The following is a 27,780-nucleotide window of genomic DNA, read 5'->3' on the forward strand; positions in this document are numbered from 1 at the left end:
GTTGTTCGGTTGAGTATTTTGGGAATTAAAAAGTGTGATCGATGTCATTAAACAAACCTGGAAAACACAATGTTACTTCCTTTACTTCGGTTTCTTGCCGTTAGGACGTGACTTCAGAAACCAAAACTCGCTGCTGGTAGATTTCTGAAAAGAAAGCGTTTACAAGTCAACCAGATCGCTACTAAACATGATGAAGGTGGTTTAAATACATCATGAAATCCTATAAGCAAACCAAAGTAAACAAGGATAATTTGATAGTAACAGAGCGACAGAGTATATCAATATGCAGGCAGATTAACCCTTTAACTCCCAAGATCTCATTTGTAATTCTCCTTACTGTCTGCCATACAGTTCTTGTGATGTTAGTTTGGAGAATTTAATATTTAATCTACTTATAGTCCCCTTATTTGATATTTTTCTTTATTCTCATCACCTGTCTGCTTGATATTGTATTGATACTGTAGGGAGAAATTCTGTCTTGGTCACTCATGGGAGTTAAAGGATTAATAGGGATTGCGGAAGAATAGTAAAACGAAAAGAGATCAGAGTGACGAGGCTAAATAAATGAAAAGTAACCAACTAAAACCGAAAAACCTATATTTCAGTTTCATGATAAATGAAAGCTCATGACAAAATATCGAAACAACAAAAGTGAAAAACGAAAACTGAAAAATTATATTTATTTTTATGAGAAATGAAAGCTAGTGACTAAATATCGAAACAAAAACAAAAGTGACGACTTAAAACCGAAAAAACTATTTTTATTTTCATGAGAAATTAAAGCTAATGACAAAATATCGAAACCAGAAAAACCGTAAAACCATAATAGTATATAACAATATAGAACACCCTGAGTCTAATTAGCTGGACCTGCGTTACCAGGGCTGCATAACCAATTTCTGGTATTCACTAAGTAAACAGCATCCCCATTACTGAGAGAGAAAACACGGAGGGATTGGAAAGTATGCGTCCAACGCTACCCACCCCTCCCTTTCCTTTTTCACGTCTTTCCTCGCTACCTTCTGTACAAATGAAACAGGCTTTTGGCAGCAGTGTTTTTCTTTCAGAGCAAGGATTTTAAGTACTTTTTTCCATAGGCAGCTGCTAATAATACAATAGGCGGCCAGGCCCGGAGAGGGGGCCCGCAAGGTGAAACCTAAACTCGAGAGACTTCTCGCAAGCTGAACGCAATTTTCAATTCAGTCCCTTTAACCCTTTAAATCCTAAGAGTGACTTACATCTAATTTCTCCTTACAATATCACCCCTGAATGATACATTAAGGTCATGAGAATAAAGGAAATGATCACCAAAGAAAGAAGCTTTTGATCGGAAAACAAATTTATTTACGAAGTGTATAACCAACATGCACCTCTACGTGTACTCCAAACTAAAGGCGTGGCCACAGTTAGGTTCCTCTTTACAAACTGGATGCACCATCATAGTTACTACCCTATGGAGGGTTATGGATTGGCAATGGAACCAGTTCAGCAGGTTCGACTTTCATGTAATTGTTTGGTGTAGGGCCGACGACGTTTTGTTCCGCTGTTTGTAAACCATTTAACCTCTGGCAGCTAATTTCTCCATACAATATCAGTCTGAATCAAACATTGAGGTCATGAGAATAAAGGAAATGATCATCAACGAAAGAAGTTCTCGATTGGTAAACAAATTCTCCCTTTCAGAACCTTAAGGAATATATAGAGAACAGTATGGAGAATAAGCATACTGCTGTTTGGGTTTAAAGGGTTAAGACGCTGATGCAAGGCTGTTGTAATTCGACAGTCGTGGCAGGGTGTAGAAAGAAAGTCACAACATAACCGTGTCTTTCTAAGTCTTTTTTTAATAACAATCGTCTTCACGCTACAACAAGTCACAAGGTAAGATATTCGGAGTGTCTGCGTATTGGGGTTAGAAAAGAAGCTTGTGGTAAACATATTCTTGAACAGTCGATGAGTTTTAATAATCACTCTCCCTTCGCTGGTTTCTGCGACTGTCTCTTTCGCTCGTCCAAGCGTTTGGCGTAAGCCTGGGCCATGGAATTGATGATTGACAACAAAAAATACACGATCATGGCGATAACAAGCTTCTCAAAAATCCAAGCCAGAATATTTGGTTCCTGCCGAAGAAAAAGGAGACGAGTTTGTCAGATCAATCACCTCACGCAATTGTAAGGTTGGTCCCGTCATTTTTGTGTTACGCGGTGTCCAGACTAAAGTACTTTCAAAAATAATTGTTGTACAATTCTTAGGAGCAGAGCAAACATACGTTTAATCTCATAAGTTATCTCGATAAGGTTTCTTAGTTATGGTCATTCATGGTATCTATAGTATTTTATATAATAAGCTCAGTTATGCACGCATTCTGATTGGTTCTAACTTATGATCTATTGGAGGACAGACGTATAGATGACGTCATCATTAAAACTTTTTAAAAGTCTTTATTATATAAAACAAATAGGTTCCAAGTTGCCGTGCGTCTGTTCAGTAACAGATCACAGAGGACGTCAAAATGTGGTTAGAACATCAGTGACACACTCGGCTGCGCCTCGTGTGCCACTTTTTTGTACTTACCACATTTTGACGGAACAGACGCACGGCAACTTGGAATCTATTTGTTGATTGGACTATGTAGTTTTTAACAGTTTTTAAGTGCTCTATGTAAATAGTGATTGTTTCTTGAAAAACATCAAGTGCATTATGTATTATGTAAGTCGCTGGTTTTTAGTTAGTATGACGGGTGTAGAGCTACCATACAGAAATACTGTCAATAAATCGTTATTATTATTACTATCATTATTGTTAAATCGCGATGGTATCACCCGGTTGATTTTTCCAAATTTCTAAAACTGTTATATTGAACGTCTTCGAAAGGCGCGCAGCACAGAACAGCGGTGGCGGGAGACATGTATGATAGGAAAGTAGAAACGGAGATTGCAGGGTTCGTAACCTTCTTCAGAAACAAATTTCAAGGAATTTTTCAAGACTCAAATTGATTTTTCCAGGACTCCAAATTTCAGCTAAAACCCTTTCATTTCCAATCCTCCTTACGGTCTACATACATTTTTTATAACTTCAATTCTGAAAACTTAATTGCTTCAGTTAAGCAAATTTTCGGGACTTTTCCAAGACCTTTAATCTTTTTCTAGGACCTGTAGTCTTTTTCTAGGACTTTCCAGTCTAAGAAAATGTCAGAATAAAATTCCAGGACTTTCTAGGTTTTCCTGGACTCGTGCGAACTACTTCTGTCGTTTCTCCCGACCCATCACACATTAAGTTTGCGAGATGAAGACGGCCAGGAAGTGGTCAGACCAACTTTCTGTCGTGTGGTGGTATAAACTCAGTGACTTACCGATGTACTAGCTGCTTGACCAGGTTTTCGATGTAGTTTTTCCTTTTGTTTTTCAAGTGCTATCTTAAAAGGTTTCTGAATATACGGGCCAACAGTTGGAATGTCGCTGCAAAGGCGAATAAAAAAAATGCACATCAAAGTCACATATCCAATTCACAAAGAATAAAAAACTCAACAAGAAAAAACACTCCAAGAAGATGAAAAAGAACATGAAGTGAAGCTTTTTAAGAGGAATTCCCACTGCCATTTTCCTCTCAAATAAAATTAAAAACAATTTTTCCACCTCAAGAGTCTAGTTTTTTTTTTATTTCGTCTCAAGAAGACTTACAAAAGTTTGCAAATCATTTATAGTAACGTAGAAGCTGTTTAATAAAAATATCGAAAACGGTCGACTGGTGATCTTTAAAACGCTTTGTATTGCGACAACAACGACCTTTTAAGTCGTTCATGTTGCATTACCAAACTCAAAGTATGATACTTAAGAATGTTAGCTTAACAATGTTAGCTCTCTGTTAACTTAAGAATGTTAGCGCGTCGCGGAGAGCTCGTTAACATTATTTTTTTCATTGACTTGTTTTGACGCGCGCGATGGACTTCGCCGAGAACGAGGGACTGCTCTTGGTCTAACCTTGTAGCTGTACGCTTTAAATGATTTAAAAGTGAACCGAGACTTATCACACCCGTACAGGTTTGTTTAAAATTTGCCCAATGTGGGGAAAAAACATTGTTGTGGGGTAGAATCAGCAATAACAGATGAAAACTTACCCAACATAGGATAAAACAGCCTCTACATAATTTTTGCTAAATGCTAAGATAACGAACGTTTTCTGAAAAATAAATTACAATACATCTTGAGAATAATAATAATAATAATAATAATAATAATAATAACAATAATAATAATAATAATAATAATAACAACAACAATAATAATAATAACAATAGTAACAATAATAATAATAATAAAAATTAAAACAAATTCAAATCACGTGCCCCTGGAAATGACTCAAGAATCACTTCTCTATTAAATTCAGAACGGAACAGACCAACCACAACGAAAGAAAGGAAAAGTCTGTACCCGTGCCAAGTGGCCAACCCAGTCAGAGGTCATCCTGATTTCCATAGCATAAGCGACTAGGAGTATCACTAATTCCCCCCCCCCCCCATGGGATACTAGTCCATTGCAAGGTTACCCCCCACCCCCCTCCCCGAATATCATCAGAATATCATCAGAATATCATCAGGCTTCCCTGAATATTCGCCAATACCCATTTATACTCCTGAGGGTCGGGAGGCACCGTGAAAGTCAAATGAAAATACATTGACTTGACTGTCTCAAACCAGACCTCTCTGAACGGATGTCCAACCACAGACACAAAGATGAAGAGGCCCCGATTCTTACCTGAAGATGCATCTTTATTATGGCCTTGCCAATGAGTGTGGCCCCAAAAAAAGTCCAGAATGGTACCAGGCAGTGACCACAAGTGATACCAGCTAAGTCAAAAAGAGGATTTGGAACCTGTCAAAAAATTGAAAAGCCAAGCGATTATTAATGACCTCTGAGTATGAATGCATAAACTCTACCTGAGGATCTGGTTGAAAAGAGACATGAAAGATTTATGTGAAAGAGTAGCATATAGGGGCGCTATGGTCCATAGCCAATCAGAGAGCCAGATTCCAGACACAAAGAAGCATGGACCAATCGGAGAACCAGGTTGGCATCCGAGATGGCTATTTGATTTGTTACACAATTTCCTCACACCTAGTGTGTTCCTTACTCTCGTAACTGCACAACACCCTAAGCGTAACAATATTTTGTAGCAAATTAGCGGTAAATCTCCATTTCCAATGATAATCGGGCCAAAAGAATATATTGTGCCTCACTTGGGTACAAAGCCTGGCTCTCTTGTTGACTGTAGATTAAAGCACCCCCATAAACTAACTGAGGAAGTGTCAACTGAATGAAGATTGTCTCATGAAAGTAGAAAAAACTGACGATAGTTTGTGTGGCTCGACTGTTCAAATGGAAGGAATAACTGTGTATTGATAGGGAAAAGAATGACCCACGAAGAACAGGTTTTACTAACCGAGGCACACACAAGTATGCCAAAGAATCCTACACGCTCCACTAAATCAAGAACCATTTTCTTAAGTCTAGTCCACAAGCTTTGGTTGGCAAGAGAAGTCATTCTCTCTAATTCCTCAACCTCTTCCAGCTCCTCATCATCAGGATCTTCTCCTGACAAACGTGCTGAAGAAAACAGAAGGAAATTCGTTAAAGGAAATTTCACCGTTGGTGTATTCACCCAAGCAGGCAACTAAAAATTGTTTGGCCTGTGTAAAACAAAGGAAAAAGACCTGACAGATGTTATTTTCACACCCAATACATCACAGCCACACAATACCTCTACACTAACACCACCTTGTCCAAGTTGTTCAAAGCTCAGTTAAGATAACCAAGGATTAGTGTGAAGTTTGATTTCAGGTCTAAAAGCTTCAAAAGAAAGTTCAGTTCAAATCTCTTTGCTTGCAATTTGGTTATTGGATGTTCTAAAAAGAACAGGGAAATTTTTCCCTAAAAGGCTTTTGAACAAAGAAATATAAAAAACCTGGATTAAAATTTAACCCTAGCTTAGTGCTAATTGGCCTTCAAACAACTGGGGCTTGGCTATTTATGATTATACAACTTAATATTTTTTTGCAAAAAAACAAAATGCAATATAACAGCAGGTCATTTGTTATGAAGTTGTAAATTTTCCACTATCCTTGTTGAGTATAGTTTTTATTGGGTAATTAAGTGTTCACAAGTTTCAAGATGTGATTGGTCTGAAATGTTATTAACTCCATCTCTATACCATTTAATTGGGCATTGAGAAAATTCCCTCACAACCTATACAAGTCCCTTCTTCATGACTTAGTGACAAATTCATGAATGTTATTGACCTGTCAAGGATGTGTTCATTAATATACACTCTGTACAACCTTCCCTGAACTGAACATTTAAATTAAAATAATTCAGTTCTAGCAATTTTAAGAGTTGTGATTTTTAAAATACAAAATCAGAAATTCCCTTTGATTAAACAGCAAGGACATGTCACACATAACTGGTTACCTGCCCTGGCCATAAAATAAGGGGGTAGCTCTCCAATGGCAGTTCCTGCACCCTAAAAAAATTAACATAATTGGTACTTCAAGTTTAGCCCTTCACACCCTAACATCAGTATGTGTATTCTCCAAACAGTTCTCTATACATTTTCAAGGGTGCCGACAAGGAGAATTTGTTTAACAATCAAGAACTTTGTTACTTGCTAATCACAGCTTCCCTTATTCTCATAACTGTAATATTCTAAGGCAAAATGAGATGCTAGTCACACTTAGAGGTTGAAGGGTAAGCAGGCCAAAGCTCTACATGTATTTTAAAAGCAGTGAAAGATATCCAACTTGATTAAAAAACTCCCTGAATTTAAGCACCATATAGAAACCACACAATGTCCAAGAACAACTTGACATTGATGTAGACAGGGTAATTTCATATTATCAACTGAGTTGATAACCTAAAATTGGCCACCTTAAGGAGTTTTGCTCTGAGGAAGGGCTAATGCTTGAAACATCAGCACCGAAACTCCTTACAGTGGTCAATTTGATGTTATCAACTCAGTTGATGATAGGAAATTACCCTGTTATACTCTCCCACCAACGCAGCACCACAGTTTCTTAAGGAACTTGCCCCCCTTTATTCATTGCAATAGGCAGTGGAATAACAGATGAATATTTGGTACTGGCTTACCCACATAAAAGCTTCTATCCTGACTTTGCTCATAATGGTCCACATGTTGACATTGGATGTGTGATTGCCATCAGGACACTGAATTCTAAGAGCAAGGTCATTATCGTTGTCAGTACCTCTATCAATCGAGGTTAAAAGAAGTCACCAGTATACAGATGTACTAAAGATGCTCACTTCCTGTGACTCAGACTTGATTGTATAGGTACATGTACAAGGGCCAGGAGTTTGCAAAGCTGGCATTTCCAGCATTAGCCTCCATCAGAGTGAAAGGCATACATTTGAAATGTCAGCCTTTCAGACTCAACAACAGGCTAATCTAGTGAATTAATTTTATGATGATTATCAACTCCTGTGGATGCCTATTTTGGTGCTGCTAAAATTTACTGGTTTTAGATTCAAGCTGCCAGTTTTGGAGACCACTCAACTGAACAAAAAGACATAGTTATTCGGTTATAAGGTGCACTCGGCTATAAGACACACCCCCAATTCGGCAACTTCATTATTGCATGTTTTCAAACTGAAAATATCGCTAAAATACTTGGTTATAAGGCGCACTGTTGTTTGGGGAGTAAAGATCAGTCAAGTTTATTGTAAATTCTTTCATAAACTTACAAAAAAGCGAAAAAGTCGCGTATTGATTTTAGTTTACTGTTAATTAACAAAAGCAGAATTGTCGCACATGCAACCACGTGCACAAACAAAAGCCTTGATTAAACAAGAATTAACGTACCGCAGAGACCATATTTATAAAAGTCAATGACCAACACTGTGTGTCCTTTTATTTGCTTGAAATCGTACCAGTAACTGTGATAAAAAAAAACTTTTTTGGGAAAATATTTGCCTAAAAGAAGCACCCAAACTTTGGCAGTAATTTTTAGTAGAAATTAAGAATTTCTTGAAAAAAACGGTGCACCTTATAACCAAATAACTACAGTATTAAAATGACTTACTCATCAGGGTACGGTGGTTCAGGAAAGTCTAAAGAGCCACATTCCCAGGCAGCCAGAGTAACTGATGCAATGTGAGGTCCCTTTTAGAAAAAATAAAAGGAATACAAATTACATGAGAAGGAAGTTAAATTTTGTGATTTCACAATGTGAACTGGGTATGATTCAAACAAAAATCATCCCTATGCAAATTAAAGACCAATGTCAAAGGCCAAGGCAAGAAGTTAAAATTCTACTTTGCATCTAGGACACAATCATTGTAAACAAATAAAAAAAAAATCCAGGGAAAGGCATCCTACAAATATATGTTAGAACTGATTAACATAATTTGAAGTTCATAAATTCAAATCTTCGGGAAAAGAGGAAAGGAAAACAAGTATACAAGAAATCCATAAATGAATTAACCTTTGACCCCTAAGAGTGATAAGCATCTAATTTCTCCTAAAAAAAATATCACCCCTGAATCCAATATAAAGGTTACAAGAATAAACGTTATGATCAACAACAAAAGAAGCTTTTGATTGCTAAACAAATTCTCCATGTCAGCACCTAAAGAAATGTATAGAGAACAGTATGGAGAACATGAATACTGATCATAGGGTGTAAGGGGTTAAGAAACTGTGGTGCCGCACTGGTGGATATACAACAAGGTAATTAATTTTATGAAATGAGTAAATTGGCCACCCTTGAAAGGTTTTAAAGCTGGCATTTCAAGTGTTAGAACTTTGTTAGAGTGTTGTCTTTTTGATGAAAGGTTAATCCAAAAATGCACAAGCAGCACTTGCCACACAAAGTTTGTATATCAAGTAAATCAACTTTATGCTTGCTTACCAAGTACAGAAGGAATGTATGCAGTCCAGTGCCAAGGCCAACAGAGGAAAGAATGCCAAGACCAACCCAATATGCCCACCACAGCAACACTGATTTCAACTGACCTAAGCTCTGCATAAAAAAGGAGTGGATCATGTCACCTTACAGCCTCTTTTAAATTGGTTGTACCTCTAAAAACCCCATGGCCCAGTTGCTCAAAAGGGAAGACAGCGCTATCCAGAAATAAATCGCTATCCAGTGGATAAGTGTCAACAAAATGTAATGCACTATACCCACTGGATAGAGATCTATCCAGTGTGGATAGCACTATTCACCCTTTGACCAAGCGGCTACATGTGACAATTTTATGAGTGGAGAATTTGGATGAAAATCTGCCCTTACAAATACAACAGATTTATGCCACTGAAACAAGGAGCCCCAAAATAACTAAAACTGGGTGAGTCACAGTAATGTATTTTGGAAGGAGCAAATACATGGCAGTTTGTCACACAGACCTTGTGCTCCAGAGTGTCATGGCCTTACATTACTCAACAAACATGTCCTGTTCATTGGTCAGTCTGTCTCCTGAGTGTAAGGGTTCACTACTACACTGTACAAGTTAGAGCTGAGACACACATACTATTCAATAAAAACAAAAATTTCCCTTTAAATAATCTTGTCAAATACCACTGTTTATGTTAGATAATCTCATCATTGCACTTCTTTTCTGGACCAATTACAGAACCAAGTAAAGTGAACCTGGAGAAATCCCAGATTACTTCAAACTCAATTGAAAATCACTCTAATTTCTAAATGTACTTTAACCCTTTAACTCCCAGAAGTGATAAACACGAAACTTCTCCCTCTAATATCCTTACATCATACAGTAAACAGGTAATGAGAATATTCAAACTTATCAGGTAGCAGCTGTTATCTTGATCTTACACCAAATTCTTATCACTAATTTACAAGGATATTTGTAGCAGCTAGAGGGGAGAATTGACAATCATATCTTGGGAGTTGAAGGGTTAACACCCCACACAGGTTAAGAAAAAAAGGTCAATGTATTACCTCTTGATGGGAGCCCTCCAAATTATATACCAGAGTCATTAAAATTGATATCAGGACTATTGATGAAACTGTTTTTTTGTGTTTTAATACCCTGTAAATTAACAAAATAAAAAAAAAACACTCTAATATCATACATACTAATTCATTTGATTCACTAATAAAATATGTCACTTGCATGAAAGCCTACATAAAACTACTAACTTACAGTTTAATGCAATACTCTATCAAAATTTCTGACATTCAATCTACGAAGTTATTTTGTGGAACCAACTGTTAACAGACAAAGGACTAAATAAGAAAATATTTCCTAGAACAGAAAAAATTAATAATCAATAAAATGAAAATTTTACCAGTTACCTTTCCTTATAATCATGTAAAAGAATCCCCATCTCAAAGCAGAAGTAAGTCAAAGTTAAAAAGGGCTGACGCCAAAGTACAATCCCTTGTCTTCTTTTCTGATCTATTTTTTTCTGTGCTCGTATCTCATCTTCTGACAGGACACCAGCACTCACTCCATTGACTGGCACTGTTTGATTAATTACCATGGTGTCATTTTCTGTGGAAAAGATTCTATGTGAAGCACTTACAAATGTTAACTTGTATAGGAGCTGTGCTGGCTGTTATTTACACTCTTCTCTCAAGATCTCATTAGTAATCCTTCTTATTGTCTGCTGTAAAATTCTGAGATGTTACATATAGTTTGGAGAATTTTACGCTCAAGTAATAATGCCCTAATTGATAATTCTATTGATGCTCGTTACTTGTCTGCTTGATATTGTATTAAAGCCAAGGTTTGATTCTCTTGGTGGCATGAGGTGTTCGCTGAACATTCCAGGACATGTGATAATTGCTATGAAAAAGTTAATAAAGCTCCCCTTGACCAAAAAGGAAAAAACCGCAACTTCTGATAACTACATTTCTAATCATTTTCCAGATACAACTCTACTTTGTTTGCTCATTGTCCAGAAACACGAGTCCAGAGAAATGCCTCAAACAAACTTAATGGGTCTAATTCGAAATAACTCAAGCGGCTGTACACTAAGCTTATTTTCTGTATAGAAACAATGCATATATCAGGAACAATTTAAAACACATCAAAAGAAGAAACTCAAGAATAGCCTAAAAAGCTGTACCAGTAAAGCTGATTTCACTGCCGTGATTGAAGGCTAGGCCTACTTAAGGCTAACTCTAACAAACCCTTCTTTATACAAGTCATTTTGAAAAAGTCCACACTTATGTTGATTGTCTACAGAATACACATCGCTGGCCATGTATGAAGGTCTACAGAGCTTAGAAATGAACTCAGTGTAACTACCTAAGTATGAGAGATTAAAATTTTTAGCTCCCAGAGACAACACTCTTGCCAAAATCAACTATAACAGGGTAGAACCTGGTCTTCATGTTTCTCTAAAAGAGATTAATATATCCTCAGGTATTGTGAGCAAGATATAGAAGAGATTAAAGTAACCCTCGGTAACACTACCCAAGGAGGGTAGAGAAGAGCTTAGAAAAAATCCTCAGGTATACACTACCCAAGAGGGTATTGGAGAGATTAAAAGTAACCCTCAGGTATACACTAACCAGGAGGGTATTGAAGAGATTAAAAGTAACCCTCAGGTATACACTACCCAAGAGGGTATGCAAGAGATTAAAAATAACCCTCAGGTATACACTACCCAAGAAGGTATAGAAGAGATTAAAAGTAACCCATAAGTATACACTACCCAGGAGAGTATAGAAGAGATTAAAAGTAACCCTCAGGTATACACTACCCAAGAGGGCATGAAAAATTGAATTCACCCTAACTAATATTGGGAGAGTGCTCTTTGTCTGGACCATTCCTTTTGACTGAAAGTTGAGGTATCCACTGTTAACTTATATAACTATTATCCTTTACTAGATTTGAATGTCTTTGTCAAGCTCAGCTATTCTTGACTGACAACTAAATGTAGTTCCCCATAATTATTCAACTAGAGGCATTTCCTGCCTAAAGTGTATGGTCAAGAGTGATCTGATTTACCACATCAACAACAGGATTATATTTTGAGACCTCACAAATCCATCTGCTGGAAATTCTCACTTTCTAATTAGTCCAGCACAGAGATCAAATGAACATACAATTCAATAATTCATTATTTCAATATCATCTAGGTCTTGAAAATCAACTTGCTGCCAAGCTTGATAATTGACTCTGGCAAACATTTCTGTCTTCTGATTAATGAAGCCCTGTTAGGCGGGGGGGAGGAGCCTATACGTCTCCTGTCTGAGTTTCAAACCTTAAAAGCTAGCTTTTCATGTTGCAGTTTTGGAAGGTTTCATGTTGCTGCCACAATGTTGCCCAAAGTCACTGATAGACTGTTCAATGTAAATGTGTCCTCATAATTCTGTTCCAGAATCATTTTATTTTAGGATAATTTTTTATTATCAAACAAACTTAATTAATAGCCTTGCAAAGTGTGACATGGGAATACAGAGAGGAAATACTCATGGAAAGTTTAACTTGTTTGTAAAATACAATTTCTTCTACCTGAATGTGCTGCAAATCATTGTCCAACTTTTAGAAAGCCAATGTAGTGGTTGATTTCACAGTTCTCTTTGTCCCAGAGTCATGTGGCTTTGTCAGAGTCATGTTGCTTGTCGGAATTTACCTTATCAGGACCCCACTGATTGGGTGATAAGAGGTAATGAAAAACTAAGGGAATACTGTCTGATTTACCACCAAACTCTCAGACATAAAAATAAAGGAAACATTTGACAAACAGTATGGAGAGTTTATTTATAAACAATAAAGGTAAGAGGTTTATACTCAGTCTGATAGAACTTTCTCATAGTTTCTTTTAATAATGATGTATTTGATTCTGTGTTTTAAGATCACTCTTCTTACCTTGATTCATTTTTTCCCTATGCCTTGCTCCTCCAGTATTGGCAGAGGAGGTTTGTTGCTTACTGAAAACAAAAATATTAATAGATAAACAAACAAATGGCAGTCAAAGGTGGATCACTGTGGGAGAAAACTAACTGATAAATTGTGGACAAGTGAATATACAATAAAACAGTACACATGAAAAGAAGACATACAACTTTTGATCCTACAGACAATAATATCACAATGTATTAAACATTTCTGCACTCATGCTGTGTTTGGGAGTTAACTTTCTGGATCACAAAATCATTGACATATGTAAATTATAAAATGAGTCGATACTGAGCGACCTTGAGCAGAAAACTTTTGATTGGTAATGATTGTGTATTTCTCTTTGTGACAGTTATTGTTAGTTGTACTCTAAGAGAATATTGGGTAAATCCTAACATTAAAATACACAGAAGACCTCATAAAATGAAACACCTCTGAAAGTATTTATATCCTAAGAACAATGTTAATTTTTTTCAATCAACCTCTGAAAATTAAAGCCCCCTACTCTGGAAGTAACAACCAGTAAGTAAGTACCAGTATGTTCAAAGTGATGACAGAGATCTCAGATCCTTGTGTTACATCATAGTTATCATATCAAAGAGCAACTTGGTTTACAAATGAAAAAGAACTGAATACTTCAGAAGTAAAAAACAGCTAGAGGCAAATTGAATTCATTGCCTGAGAACCAAGGCAAGAGGAGAGTGGATAGGACAACACATAACAGGGCAAAGAGAACTACCAGAGCTAAGAGACTAACTCAGTGATGAAATGAGTTTGCCAAGTTGATACAGAAACATTTCAACTCCCCCCAGCGATGGAAATGTCTGGTCATTGGAGGAATCTACAGGTCAAATAAATTGTTTATAAACATTGCCTGATTTCAATAAATATAAAAAGTGATTTTAAAGTAGTTCATGCAAATATACTTTCTCAAAAGCTAATGTTAATTTATTCCTTCAGACATTAAAAATTGTCAATTTGACTTGAAAAGTCAGCTAAATAATGAAAAGAACTTAGAAATGACAAAATTATTCTCTACATTTCAAACAATTGACACATCATGAATTGCAAATCAGTAAAAAATTGGCAAAGAAAACTGAATGACATCATCACACATCATGGATAGAAAAAATATATGAGCAAAAAACTGAATAGAAAGGAAATATGATAAATTCTAATAACACTGAAACTGAGACTTTCAATTGCAGCGGAGGAAATCATACACATCAAAGATATCAGACAATCTTTCTTCAACTAATTTTCTTTGCAATGAACCCCAGAACAACATATCACAAACACTGTACAGCTAATCAAACACGTGGATGTCACGACTAACTTTCGTCGGAAAATGAATTTGTTAACTTCCAGTTCTCTAAGGTTTAAAATACGAAATATGCCACACTTGCGACTAAAACAGTAAATAATGAATTGACAAATCACTGCCAGCAAAGAAAAAGAGAATTCTTTAATTCACACAAATATGGGTATTTTCCCGGATAAACTAATAATACCAGTGCGTTGGATTTGAACACGTATGCAGACACAGTGAGGACGTATGATTGCAAGACAACCATGAGAATTACACCTCTAACTATTTCTTTCGATGTATGTCTTTCTATCATAGCTATAAGTGTAAAATATATGATTACAATCAAAAAATAGCCTTAAAGACGGTAAAAAAGGGAATCTACTTACCAATTGGTAGATTCTTCGGACATTTCGTTTAGGGGTATTACATCTAAACTCTCTAATCGTGCAATCTATGAGTACAGCGGAAACGAAATAAATGATAAATATTTAAATAAAGCTAACGCGGAAACGCGAAGCTTATTAAAGAACAGCATATAAACATATGTAATTCAGGTTCAACAGAAAATTACCAATTCTGCTTTCAAGCCTGTTGTAGGATACCCTCTTCTTTTTAATTCTTGGCGCAATTTCACAACAGTCCACGAGTTCAATATTGACGGACTGATCTCGGGATCTTTCGCCGCGATTCGTGCCAGCTGTCGGGCACTTCGCCTACGCTCGGCCATAGATCGCGCGGAAATATTAAGGGCAAAGTCCTTGCTGTGGATAAGCGACGACAGATCTCCTAGGTATCTGTAAAAATTGCGGAAATCCAAGGTGTCAAAAGAGTCCAACGAACAAAGGAAAAGCGCTCGAAAATGGCTGCTGTGTTTCAAATGGGAACAACCGCTGGAAACAATAATTGTCACCTTCGCTCAATCTCATACCGCTGACTGAGAAGTAAAAAGACCCTTCCTAACTACTCAACATTCGGTTTCTACAATGACTCAGTCTCGGAATTACTGGAATTATTAATTAATAATTTTTCTGCCAGTTTCACGTCTGAATCTTTCATATATTCGGGTTTTTCTCCAGTTCCCCCCCCCCTTCCCTCCCCCCCCGGCAACCGTTAGTATGGACGGAAATTCCTTTTCCGCGACGCTTAGCATTGGAAGGAAGCCCCATTCGATTGCATCTTTCCGTGAGTTATTGGCGACTTTCCCCTCCTAAAGGATCAGCTGAATGAATTATTTGGAGCTGTATTCTACATTCTACCTCCTCCTAATCATTTTATCTATTCAATTTTTCCATTTACTGTGCTGAAAATGAGAGAAGAAGTTGAAGTAAATCTCTTCAGGGAGTTTGCGACACAACTTGAGACACTCGTGAACTTACCAATTGGCTTACACGGCTGGCAATAAAAACGATGGAACATAAAAAGGAACCATACCTGTAATTCACTGCTGCTTCTTTTTTGGGCCACGTAAACTGAACGACCCATCGGACAACCATCTTAATAGATAATAGATAAATAGTTTGATAATTAAAAGAAAATTTTTTAAATAGTTGAAGAAACTTTAATTCGGCCATTTCTCTCTCTTGCCAATATAGTATAGTACAGTATAGTATCTGGTATGTGTTAAATTTGGCGGCAATTCGAAGAAAGTATATAGAATCGTTTAGCTAAATCAGAAACATCATATTATGATTGTGAATAATATTATGTCAGATTTCTTGTCTCTATCAAATCAGAAGAGATTCATTCCTCTGAGGTCCGCAGATGACTACTTAAAGCCAAGAGCAGAAAGCTGCAAACTTTTAATGGAGAACATGATGAATTAGGTGAAGTGCAACATGCTGGGGTAAGAGTGGTGCCTGTTACCACAGAATACGAAATAATCCGAAAAGAGAAATGACACCAACTCGTCCCAGGGCTTTTCCCTCGAAAATTGGGGCATCCCAACTCTCAAGGGAGAAGCCCTGGGAACGAGGTTGTAGGGACACCTTGCTCTTCACATCATTTTAGATGGAAGACATATATGACCATATATGAGTCATCTTGAAAAATCCTTTGACAATAAATCTTTTAAGATCCAATCTCACTTTTCTACGATGGGCAAAAGTACAGTTGAAAATACAGAATGGTGAAGAGATTCTGAGAAATATCATTATAACAAAAAATTGGAGCTCCGTTCTGTGAGGTTCAGGGACTATACCAAACAACTAAGCTTGGTACAGTAAAAGACAGCGAACAACATTCGAAGCAGTCAATTGATAAAATTTATTATGCGTTAATCATCAAAAGGACAACAGAGAGAGAGAAAAAAAGAGCATTTCAAACTCTGACCCTATGATTAAAAAAATGAGATTCCATATTGCATTATCCGGTACATCAAATTTGCCAAAATTATTAAATTTACGGGGTTTCCGGCCAACTAATCTAGTTTCCGACCACCAGTAGAAAACCAATTTTCCCTTGACAAAGAAAAACAAGCTTCCCTCGCCAAAGAAAAGGGACATGCCAACCCACAAATGCACTTTCTTTTCCTTACGTTGAATTTAGGAAAAAATAATGATCTCGGTCACGCGCAAAGCAGCACGTTTACAAAGAGTTCACGGGTCGTTTAAAACTGACCATTCATCTTTGAATCACTCATTAACCACGCCGTAGAGGAATTCTAATAAAAAAAAATATTGATAACGAATGCACTGCCTCGAGTTTAGCGTGGGAAACATCAGTATTGTATCAGTTGATTCTTTGAACACTGAATCCACAAAATGTCGTTTTTTTTAGCCATCATTTTCATCTCGTATTGACTTTTTCGCATCTGGTATAAATAAATACCTGGCAACACTGGATAAGAAACTAGTAACCCCACATTCAAAATGTTTTTTTTCTTTCGCTGTCAAAAATTTTCCCACGATTTGAAATTTGAAACCTTACTCCTACTTGTTCTCAAGTCCGCTCGATTGCCACATGTATATCGTGTGTTCAGCTAGCACCACGCGTCCGAAGCCCTCAGCGTGGGTTTCCTGTTTCCAACTGCTGGGTTACTCTCACACTAAGCTTGATAGAGCAGTTTTCAATTTAATGGCGAAAGTAATCCGGGATTGTTTTAATCTAACTGCATGACGGTCTTTAACTGGTCTAGAAAAATTCGTGCCACCCTCTCGATCAATCAGATACGAGAATCAAACCAATCGCGGCTTGGTCACCAGCGTTTTCTCGCGCTTTAGGTTCGGACCAATGTGTATGAACTTTGAGTTCCTATTGGCTCCAGTGATATTTTCCTCTGTTTTGACTGGCCATTGTGATTACTCACGGGCTTTTTTTTTTGGCTCTAAGGCACTCAGTTGAAACATATTCTAACCTACTGCTGTTTAGGAAAGAGCGAAAGCTCCTTACTCCTTAGAGAACACTGAACTCTAGAGAGTGGAGATAATTGAGCATACTCTTATACACCACGTGGTGCTAAGCTCACAGATATCTGTATATTAAATATGTTCATGATCAAAGTGAAATTGAAGCTCTTGCTAGGTAAAACCACGTTTTATGAATGCCTCCTGCCTTTCAGGCCATTTGCGCGACTGATAATGGAGAGGTTTAGTATAACGTTGGTAGTAAATTTCAAAGTCACTTTCGGCGGTTTCAGCCGTTTTTGCGTTAAGAGGAAAACACTTGCTCTAGCAATGAACAAGAGAACACTCTCTTGTTATGAACAAGACTCTTTCAGTCTGCTATTTTTCTTTGCGGATTATTTAAAGATTATAGGGGAAGTAAGTTAAAACAGTCTTTGTTTCCGCCGTTCAACTTTGTTATAGACACGCCATTAAACTCAATTATGGAGAAAAAAAAATTCGTATCTAAAAAAAAAAAGATACTCGCATTTTTTCTGTTCGATTCATTTACAGACCAAAAGAGAAGTAAGCAAAGGAAGAGGTGAAACTTAAGAAAAGTCGCGTTTTCAGTAACTCGCACGTGGGTCTCTCCGCGGTCCCACTGGCATAGTGCAAACACACATTTCTTTCACTAGTTGTGCACGTGCGTCTTATTTGGACTGGTAAACCGGAAATTAAATGCATTGCAGCGTAGGCCATAAGGTAACTTAGCAAACGGACATGTCAGTGTCATTATTGATTGTACAACTACAGTCATTAACTTGAGAACACATCAAAACATATGGCATCTCTCACTTATCCAAGGCCACGTGATACTCATACTCTTTCATAATCGATGTGTGTTGCCCCTTATGATGCTTACGTAAATTTTCCATAAAGCGTTTTGATTCGTGATAATTGGGAGACCATACAGTATGAGAAAAGATTCAAATTCAGTGTCATCATTCACAATTTTTAAACAACTTGATTTAATTAATTCACGATGATGTATACCATGTCTTATCACTATTGCCTGGAGCCGGAAAGGGTGAACTTTTATCTAAAACTTTATGCGCCAGAATAGCTGATTTTCGGCTGCCATTATTTTATTCGAGATCGAGAAATTGTTATTCGTTAATTCGAACGTTAAATGTCAGGAAACCAAAAAAAAAAAAAAATGTTTTGGCGCATACGCCCACGCCATCATTCCTTAAATTTCCTTAAATTTTGTTCCAAAATTAAATATGGCTTCAGGCCCGTAAAGTTACTAGAACTTTCAAGGAACGGGCCCGAAGCCAAACGACCTGTAACTTGTACGATAAGGAAAACAACGATTGTCTACAAAGAACTGAGTTTGCGTTAAGCCTGGCTTCCAGCATCGCCTTAAAAAATTCGCATGATCAAGGAGATACAGGCGACTGTGCATCAAGCTTTACCCCTATTATCTTATGACCTGTAAGCCTCTTGAGAGCTTTTATTGAAAACTATGAGACAAAAATCCCCGTATCAGGGTGGTACACGATAGCGTGAGCAGGGCCTCGAAAATCTGCACGGTTCCGCGAGCTAAAGAGAGACAGGCACAAAAAAGAGAGAACGACGGTCATATGATAAAATGGTTTTTAATTTAGTTTGGTGGCGCCACGACGGGAAAATATTTGGCGCTCGATCATGAAGCACTAACTTCGCTACGCTCGTTCCAAATATTCTCCCTTGCGGCCCTCCCTCTTTGTCAAAAAGTACATATCATTCCAGATCATATTATACAATCCGTCGGAATCGTCTGGATCAGTCTTTTTTAAGTGTTCACAACCTCGTCGCTAATTCTCCACCACAGAATACATCTACTCACGGTATTCATTTTTCTTTTTTTCTTTTTTTTTTTTTTTAATTCCAATCATGACATGGTAAATCCTTTTAAACTTTATAATTATTAACTTTCTCCTTTATTTTTTGTTGTTTGTATTTTCTTTCCTTGACCTTCAATGTCGGGTCTAAACTAGGCGAAAGCTTTGCGAGTGGAAGTCCAAGATAGCATATTCTTCCAACTCAAACATGCAATTAGTGGAAGTGTTGGAAATAGTTTGCGTTAATTTTCTTTTCTCCCCCGTCTTCACTGCCTACGCTTACAGTGCAGAGATACGATGATGAAAATAGCAATGCAAATAAGGTTTTGATTTAAGCGATATTCGGACAAAACTGCACAGCAATTTTGACAGGCGTGACATGAGCGAGAGGTTTTTTCACTGAAGCCGTTACTTAGTAACAAAGTAGCAAAGAAGATCCGTTTAGTCATAGAAGCAGGTGGGTAATCCATCTACTGTATTTCTTCCTGCATTAGTTGTTTGGATAGGCCCTGTGCTAGTAAAATTCGTCCGCCGAAAAGCGACTTTTCTCACTGATATGTCTGTAACGATTTCATCCGAACATCTGATGCAAAATCAGTTACTAAGTAAATTTACTGAATATGCATATACTATTGCTACCGATAGGGTCTTTGTGTTCTTACTCCCAATTCATTGATACACTGACACAAATTTGTGTCATTTATGGAGGAAGTCATAAACCAACTTGACTTATGCTCGCCATAAAAGCCCACATGTATTTCGCAACCGCCTTTTCTGATCAAAGCTGGATCAGCTGGCTAGGTCTTATGACCCTGAGTGACAAGGACTTCTAATTGTCAACGACAGTGTGGAAAAAAAATTGTCATTCTCGGTTTCTTCTGTAGAAAATCAAGAACAGGTGAGCCAGAATTTCTCTTTTGAATTGGTTAGCATATCAAGATGTGCAACAAACTAAGACTCATGAGCTAGTTACCTTGAGTAACATGTTCCACATGGTCGTCAAGTAATATTTAAAGTAACTCTTTTTTCAAAAAAGTATAAAAAGGCCCAAACGGTCAACGACATTAGAAAAAAAAAAGAGAGGGAGCAAAATCTTAGTCTTAAAAAAGGGACAATGGAAAAGTGCCGACGATTTCTTGACCTCAACATGACAAGGTCATAAGACGTTTTAACTCTGAACTAATTTAATTCTGCAGCAATCACTCGAGACATGAATTCTGATTGGTCATCAAAATTTCTGCTATATTCATCAATCATCGAAAATACAGTACAGAGGTGTTTGTGGAGAATATATTGCAAAAGGCTTACTTACTTCAGAATTGAGGGGGGAATTGAATATTCCCACGTGTAAAAATGTGCAAAAACGTGGCCCGCGAAAATGGAGTATCTCGTAACAATATTAAGAGTTTTGTACCTCACGAACGGAGAGGAAAAAAGCCGCATTTTTATTTTCTTGCAATTTTACGCGCAGTGCAACAATTAGGTGTTCAGGTAGAATATCGCTTAGGACATGTTTTTCAGTCTTTAAACTCGATGCGACATAACACGGTTGAAAAAGCTGTTGCCATAATTAAGATGAAAACTAGGTTTATTTTAAACTTCCCTCACGGCATAAGCTCAACCGAAGGTAAAACAAGGCACTGGCTGTTAAACCTTCAAGTGTGGTAGACTGAACGATGACTGCCTCTAAAAGACTCAGTTAAATCGCTCTCAGTTAGACTGGTCTCATGAAAAATTTGAGAAATCCAATTAACAAATCTTGCAAATTTGCTCCAATTTGAAACGGTGTAGATTATTGAGTTAGGTGTTGTTAGAAAATATGCTGATCTAAATTTATGAAACGCACTCAGAGTAACAAATGGAAAAAAGAATCACAGATTATATTTGATGTCAAGCAAATTCAAGTTGCCACCGTGCATGCTTCAGGTTTGAAATGTATCGCTTCAAGGACAGCTCATTTAGTTAAGCTGTGTGATGTTACTACATGGTATATTATTACATATCTAGACTTTCACTCAACAAAACGAGCACTGTGATCGGTTGATTCTTGATCACTTGTCCTGATCAAATTCAAATGTATCCCGACCGGGATACAATTGCGCAGTTGTTGCACGCGTGCCGAATACGCGCGCCGAATACACGCGCCGAATACGCGCACCGCATACGCGCGCCGAATACGCGCGTCGAATACGCGCGTCGAATATGCGCGTCGAATACGCGCGTCGAATACGAATATGATTGTTAAAGGGAAAGTCTAAATATATAAAAAAAAACACTTTATGTATGGTTCCTCGGGAAACTAGTTAGTTTTGTGTTCCCTAGAGTCCTGATGTTTCCCTCGACTTCGTCTCGGGAAATATCAGGACTCCTGGGAAAACAAAACTGACTGTTTCCCTCGGGACTATACATTAAGTGTATAATGTAAGTTAGCGGTGTTCCTTGCAAAATCACTGAACATGCTATAAAGATCGTGCCTGAACCTCTACATCAGTTTTACTGATTTTTTTTCCCACTTGTCGAAGTAGAGATATACTTTCACTAAAAATCAAATCTTTTCGATACTGAAAGACAATAGGTGTGAAGCAGTTATCGAGTACCCCGATAAAGCAGATTATTTTAGGGATGAAAACGAGCATCTGCGTTCAGATCGAGGAAAAAAAAAGATTCTCGTTTAAAAGGAATATAGGCTTTGTAGCTTAACAGAATTAACCACTGTGTGAAGCAGATAATTCAGGGATGCTGTGTCAAAGTCGTGAGGCAACTGACAAGCTATAAAATTCACGGTGCAATGATGAAACGAGCGTTCGAACTTCACGAATGCTGTTGCTGTAGCATATAGGAAGTGACTTTCGTTCTAGCACTAAAGTCACATGGACAAAATTCTGTGTTCTTGTGTGCCTGCGCTATCTTTTCTTGAGCAGCGATCACCAAATTTTGCGAGAGCCATAAACAGTTGACACATTCTTAATAAACTCTTTTCTTTTCCATTACGCAAATTCACGTCTCTTTTTCTTAAGATGGTGCACGGAGTACGTACGGTCAATCTCTCTATGTGATACGGCATAGTATCTACAATTAAAAAGATAATTGGTTGAGGTAGAAAGGATAGCAAACAAGAGGCTGCAGTGGCCTTGTAAAATAGAAATGGAGCGATAGCGTATTTAACGTTTTTGCGAACATTTCTACGCGGCTCGAGCGTGTTGGTCGTGACACCGTTTGCCATGCCTGTGACCATGCAAGTCGAGCTTCCTTAAAAAAAGTATTTCCATAAAGGCCTCGACCATCGAGAAAGGACACAAGATTGCGCTTTGTTTGTTTCAGAGGGCCGTAAATTCCTTATTCTCGTCCCCAACGGCCTTGCAATTTTTTAAATCGTCGGAGCCTGATAATCAGACACTGCAAGGGAAGATATACGACGACTGCAGGGTAATTTTAAACTTGGACTTTTCCCCAGGAAGCCCACGTTATGAGAATACCTGTCGGATGAATACTCATTACCGAATTATCATCATTTTCGTCCATTTTATGTGGTGATGTGTTGCAGACGGCTGTTTCCTTCGTTGTTCTATGTTTAACGAATGGTAAAAACCACAGCGTACACTATTAAGTTGTGGATGCACGCGGAAGGTTTAAATTTATTATGCACAAAAGAAGCGAAAACGTCGCTCAAGGCGATAGCCGCGAGTGACTCTAGCTTCTCGGGTGCCTAGCAAACATCCCACGTGTATCGATAACTAAATAGTGTACAGTGTGGTGTTTACCATTTGTTTTATAACATAATATTGATACCTTGTAGAAAAAGAGTTCCCTCTTACTGAATGAATCTAACGCGTCAAGGCTAAACAGATGCGAAACTTAGTCATTGCTTTTGCTAACGTCGGCAGAGTACACCCTTGAAAAATAGTAGACACTGAGTTGATCAGTTAAAGGGTGCTTTATACGTTGGCTAACATAAGTTATAACAAGTGACGGCGAGCTCACTGTGTATAATTTGCTTAGTTGAGGATTGATGCTGGACTGAACTATTATAAGAGACCTCTGAATGAAAGAAAGAAGGACGCACATATACTTTTAGAAGGATAAAAGAAAGAGCTAATTTTGTCTCCACTACACAACAAATAACACAGTAGTATACACCAAAAAGTTTATTTAGGTAAGCCTGCCGAGGACCAACCCGAGGCTTTTATAAATAAAAGAGCTATTTCATCTGGGTGAAATCTAAGGTAAGGGTGAAGTCTTTTTCCCATTATTCAAACATATTTTTTTATTGTTTTCACCGAAAGCACCTAGGCTTAACATGGTGGGTGATCATGACCTTTAACAGTTGGAATTTCGGATACTTGTATTAACACAACATGCAAAAACCAAAAGCTTATGCTGTAGCAAATCAACCAATTTCATATTATGAGCTTTATTATACCGACGCAGTTTGATTAGTATTTACTTATGATCTATTGTAGGACAGACGCGTAGATGACGCCACTATTACCAATATTTTGCTTTTGTTTATCTTAGATAAAAACAAACAGATTCCATCTTACCGTGGGTCTGTTCAGTAATAGATCACAGAAGGCGTCAAAATGTGGTAGGAAAATCAGTGACACTCTCAGCTGCGCCTCGTGTGCAACTTTAATTTTCTGTTCTTTACACACTTTGATGGATCGACAGATTAACACCGGTTGTAAATGAAGACGTTGAAAAGCTGAAGATTTCTATTCAAGGAGGTGCAATCCGTAACGCAGTCAGTTTAATCTTCATAAAGAAGTTGACAGCCTGTTGTACTTATTATACAGAATATTATCTCCATTTCTCGGATCAAGAATAACAAGTTAAACACTGAGAAAATGCAGGAACCAATTATTATTGGAGAGCAAAGAACCCTAAGACAGACACACCCACCTCTCCGGCGACCTATGTAAATACAATCGATACCTCGTTCATTGTCTATTAAAAAAACATTCGATATAACATGTAAAGTGTTTATCTTGGAACTGCTTCAATTAGCACAACGGATTCTCATTAACGAAGTGAACGTGAAGGCGAACGAAAATGTGTCACTTAGTTACAATTTTTTTTTCGTCAATCCATCATTTTTTTCCAGATGAGTAATTTTTTTCCCATTTCAAACGAATAACTTTAAGTCGAGAATTGTTGACAAAGCAAAGCTAAGCCTAAGCAAAGTATAAGTCTCTTAGATTGCGTGCGGATTGCGCGTGGAAACTCGTCGCTTGCAATCACAATACTATCGAGTCCAAACTTGATTATCAAAATCTGAAAAATAATTGAAAGAAAACTTGATTTTTTTTTCATTGAGGCACTGAATATTTCTTTGAACAAGGAAAATATACATTATTTATTTACTCCGTGAACATTGCTTGATTTAGTTAACAACTATTGCGCAAAGGTAATTGCGCGCCCACGACAAATGTCGCTAGGACTCTTACTATTTTTGGATTCAGAGCAGCTGGTACAATTATAAATAGCCTGACAAATTGTATTAATCCTGACTGCCTATAGTTAATTCTCATGTCTAAAAAAAAAAAGATATGAATATTCTCACGAGCTCTCACGAGAGCAAGGCGCGATCGTGATATAAAATAGAACCTGGGTTAGAAGTCTTATCACTTTCAACCCTCAACAGGATGAACTTTACGCGCAAAAAAAAGATGAAAAACCTTCAGAAAATAACCCAAATGTAATGCGCATAAGTTAACAACTGAGTTAAAAACCATTGCGCAAGGAAAATAAGGCGCCCGCGGCTAATCTCATTAAGATTCGTATACTTTTTGGATTTAGAGCGGCTGAAACCACCATAAAAAGCCTGACAAATCAATCGTGACTGTCTACAGATAATTTCCATGTCTGAAAAAACACGGATATTTTTATGAGCCCCAGTGATAACAATGCGCGATTATAAAAGAACAAAGGAGCTAGCTCTGAAGTCTTACAAGTTCGAACTTTCGACAAGATACAACAATATTAATGCAAACCCGACAAAGAAATTTGCGTATTTAGCGCACATAAGTATACTTGCATACACAAACGCCAGGAGACGAGACTGCAGACGTTAGGTAGCATACAGGGAAATATTATTTATGATCCTCTGGCACTCGTATTCTTTGGTGTCAATTTTAATACAAAGATCTGTTTCGAACTCTATTATGGCCAATCACGTGATAAAAGGCATCGCTTGACCACAGAGAAAGTCAAATCTAGATCACCACGCATGTGTAGTCCGGCGTACGTTGATGTTTTAAACAATTATTTTTAAACTTTACCTGACTACAAGTGAAAAGATTGATACGTGGGCACGTTTTCTTTGCCTTGACCTTTTGCAGGATTGTTGAGCAATTGCTTTCGTGGAGTGTGAGAACAAACAAAGTGTTTAAACAGTCATAAAATGAATAAAAAAATTCAGAGGATTGAGTGCAATTTAAATCATAATAGAAGTTTAGCTGTTTTGTAATCAAATCAAGAACATTTATTGTTTCCCGTGTATACAGTTCATTTCCCATAGAAGTTGATTTTTTACTAAACTGTACGATTAGTACCATCGTTAAAGTGATATTGTTGAATGCAGTGAGCACTTCAATTCTCTTTCTCCCAACGCTTCCTGAAGCTCAGACAAACTTGAAGGTGGGTCAAAATAGAAAAAAAATATTGTGAAAGAGCAGAATTTCGCAATATTCTACGTACGAAAATGTGTTTAGTTGTTTTTACGTAATGAAACCATAAGCGATGACTTGAAAAATTTATGACCTGAACTTGTATAAAATATATAACTTGAAAAGATCTGTCGTCTTACGACGGGAGCCTTAGGAACGACAACTGGAAGGTCTTTGGCGTGACTTTGAATTTGATGGTAAGTTGTGACTTTCTTAATTATTTTAAAGAAATCTTTTTGTCATACCAGTGCTACAAACAACGAGCCAGAGACACACTTCAGTTTCAGAAAAAAGGTTTTAGTGACAAAAAAATGAATTGATGGTAATTCCTTGGAATTGAGAGTAACATGAGATATCTGTTTAAATAACCTAACTGTTCTGCACACTCTATATAGTGATCTGAAGTGGATACAGAAAAATAGGTCACCGCGCTTCACAATGCGATATGACCAACGCAGATAATTGTTAATAAACCTATCAAACTGCATGTTAATACTATACAGTGATTTAACCTTCGTCGGGTGAGCACAAATACTATGCTGAAATAACTCTTATTTAAATGACAAACTGCACGTGATGCATTCGTTGTTAAGTGTTTCGTTACTTAGGTTTCTTAGCTCTTGACTTTCTCAGCTCCAGTACAGTCTCCTAGTTTGCGAGCAAGCTCTCATCAGCCCTACGGCACAATTAGCGAAGCTTGCAGGTTTTCGAGGGGGCGGGTGACGAGAGCGTGTAAGAGGCTGGGTGCGCGAAGGATCTGCAATTGTCTCCTTCGCAGTTTATCACTGGTCTGTCACGTGACGTTGCGTGACAGCGCAAAAGTTAGTTATGAAAAAGAAACAATTCAATTTTCATTTCACAGTAAGGTCGCACGTAAATAAAAGGCACCGGTTATATGGAATCGCAGATATTTTTTCTGTACACTACTGAAGGCTTCGTTCAAATTAGCACCATACCATTTTCTAAGATGATTCTTGGAGTCAGTTTAACGACACAAAGAAGAGGAGGCCATTTTGATGCGTGCCTGAGCGAGAGCTCTAAAGTTAGTCTTTTTTGCGCGCAAGAAAATTTATAATTCACAGCGGGGAACAGAGTTACATTTTAATGGCGAAATTCTCAGGGATATCAGGAAAACCTACGTGCCAAATTAGATAACAAGATTACTTCATCAAAGGCAGTTTTCGAATGCGCGTATAAAAAAATACTGAGATGAGCAAAGAAGTAGCCGTATATTCCAGGGCATTTCTCGGTTTTATTTAGCTACATTCAAGATACAACGGGTGGCTAGCCATAATGAACTCAAAAAAATGCATTTTCGCTGCTTGTCGTCTATGAGAAGGAGATGACGATGATCTTTTGGATATTTATAATCTAAGTTTTTATTTTTTAGCCAGAAATGTGCATTTTTTTAATACATCTTAGGTAACCCAATATCAGCTATTATAATTCAGATTATTCCCCTCCACAGGAAATGGGCAACTAAGCCAGGCGAATGCAAAAAAGAAAACAACAAAAAGGAACTGCTTTCAAATTTAAATCCGCACGAAAGCAAATTTTTATGTAAACTATGTGGGATGGAAAAGGGAGTTGCATACTCCTTTTCATCTAGAAATATCACGTAAAAAACCCACACAAAGGGTCTGTATATTCATAACTGACGTAGTCACTCACCTTTACTATATTATTCCGCATCACAACTTCAGTTTAGCTGATCTTTAGAAACGT

At 37.5% G+C, this 27,780-nt stretch overlaps 1 protein-coding gene across 1 annotated transcript; it reads right to left on the reverse strand.

The window, feature by feature from the left end:
• Nucleotides 1-1,823: 1,823 nt before the first annotated feature.
• Nucleotides 1,824-15,049, reverse strand: LOC131768948 (vacuole membrane protein 1). The gene is made up of 14 exons (XM_059084649.2): nt 14,759-15,049; nt 14,574-14,638; nt 12,849-12,910; nt 10,322-10,520; nt 9,965-10,055; nt 8,915-9,025; nt 8,087-8,166; nt 7,137-7,221; nt 6,462-6,513; nt 5,437-5,600; nt 4,752-4,868; nt 4,115-4,176; nt 3,350-3,455; nt 1,824-2,117 (listed from the first exon to the last, which is right to left on the reverse strand). Exons 1-14 carry the CDS (start codon nt 14,912-14,914, stop codon nt 1,965-1,967), a joined length of 1,503 nt encoding a protein of 500 aa, XP_058940632.1. The 5' UTR covers nt 14,915-15,049; the 3' UTR covers nt 1,824-1,964.
• Nucleotides 15,050-27,780: the final 12,731 nt, after the last annotated feature.

Source organism: Pocillopora verrucosa, chromosome 2 (genome assembly GCF_036669915.1).
Source record: "Pocillopora verrucosa isolate sample1 chromosome 2, ASM3666991v2, whole genome shotgun sequence".
Taxonomy (NCBI): domain Eukaryota; kingdom Metazoa; phylum Cnidaria; class Anthozoa; order Scleractinia; family Pocilloporidae; genus Pocillopora; species Pocillopora verrucosa.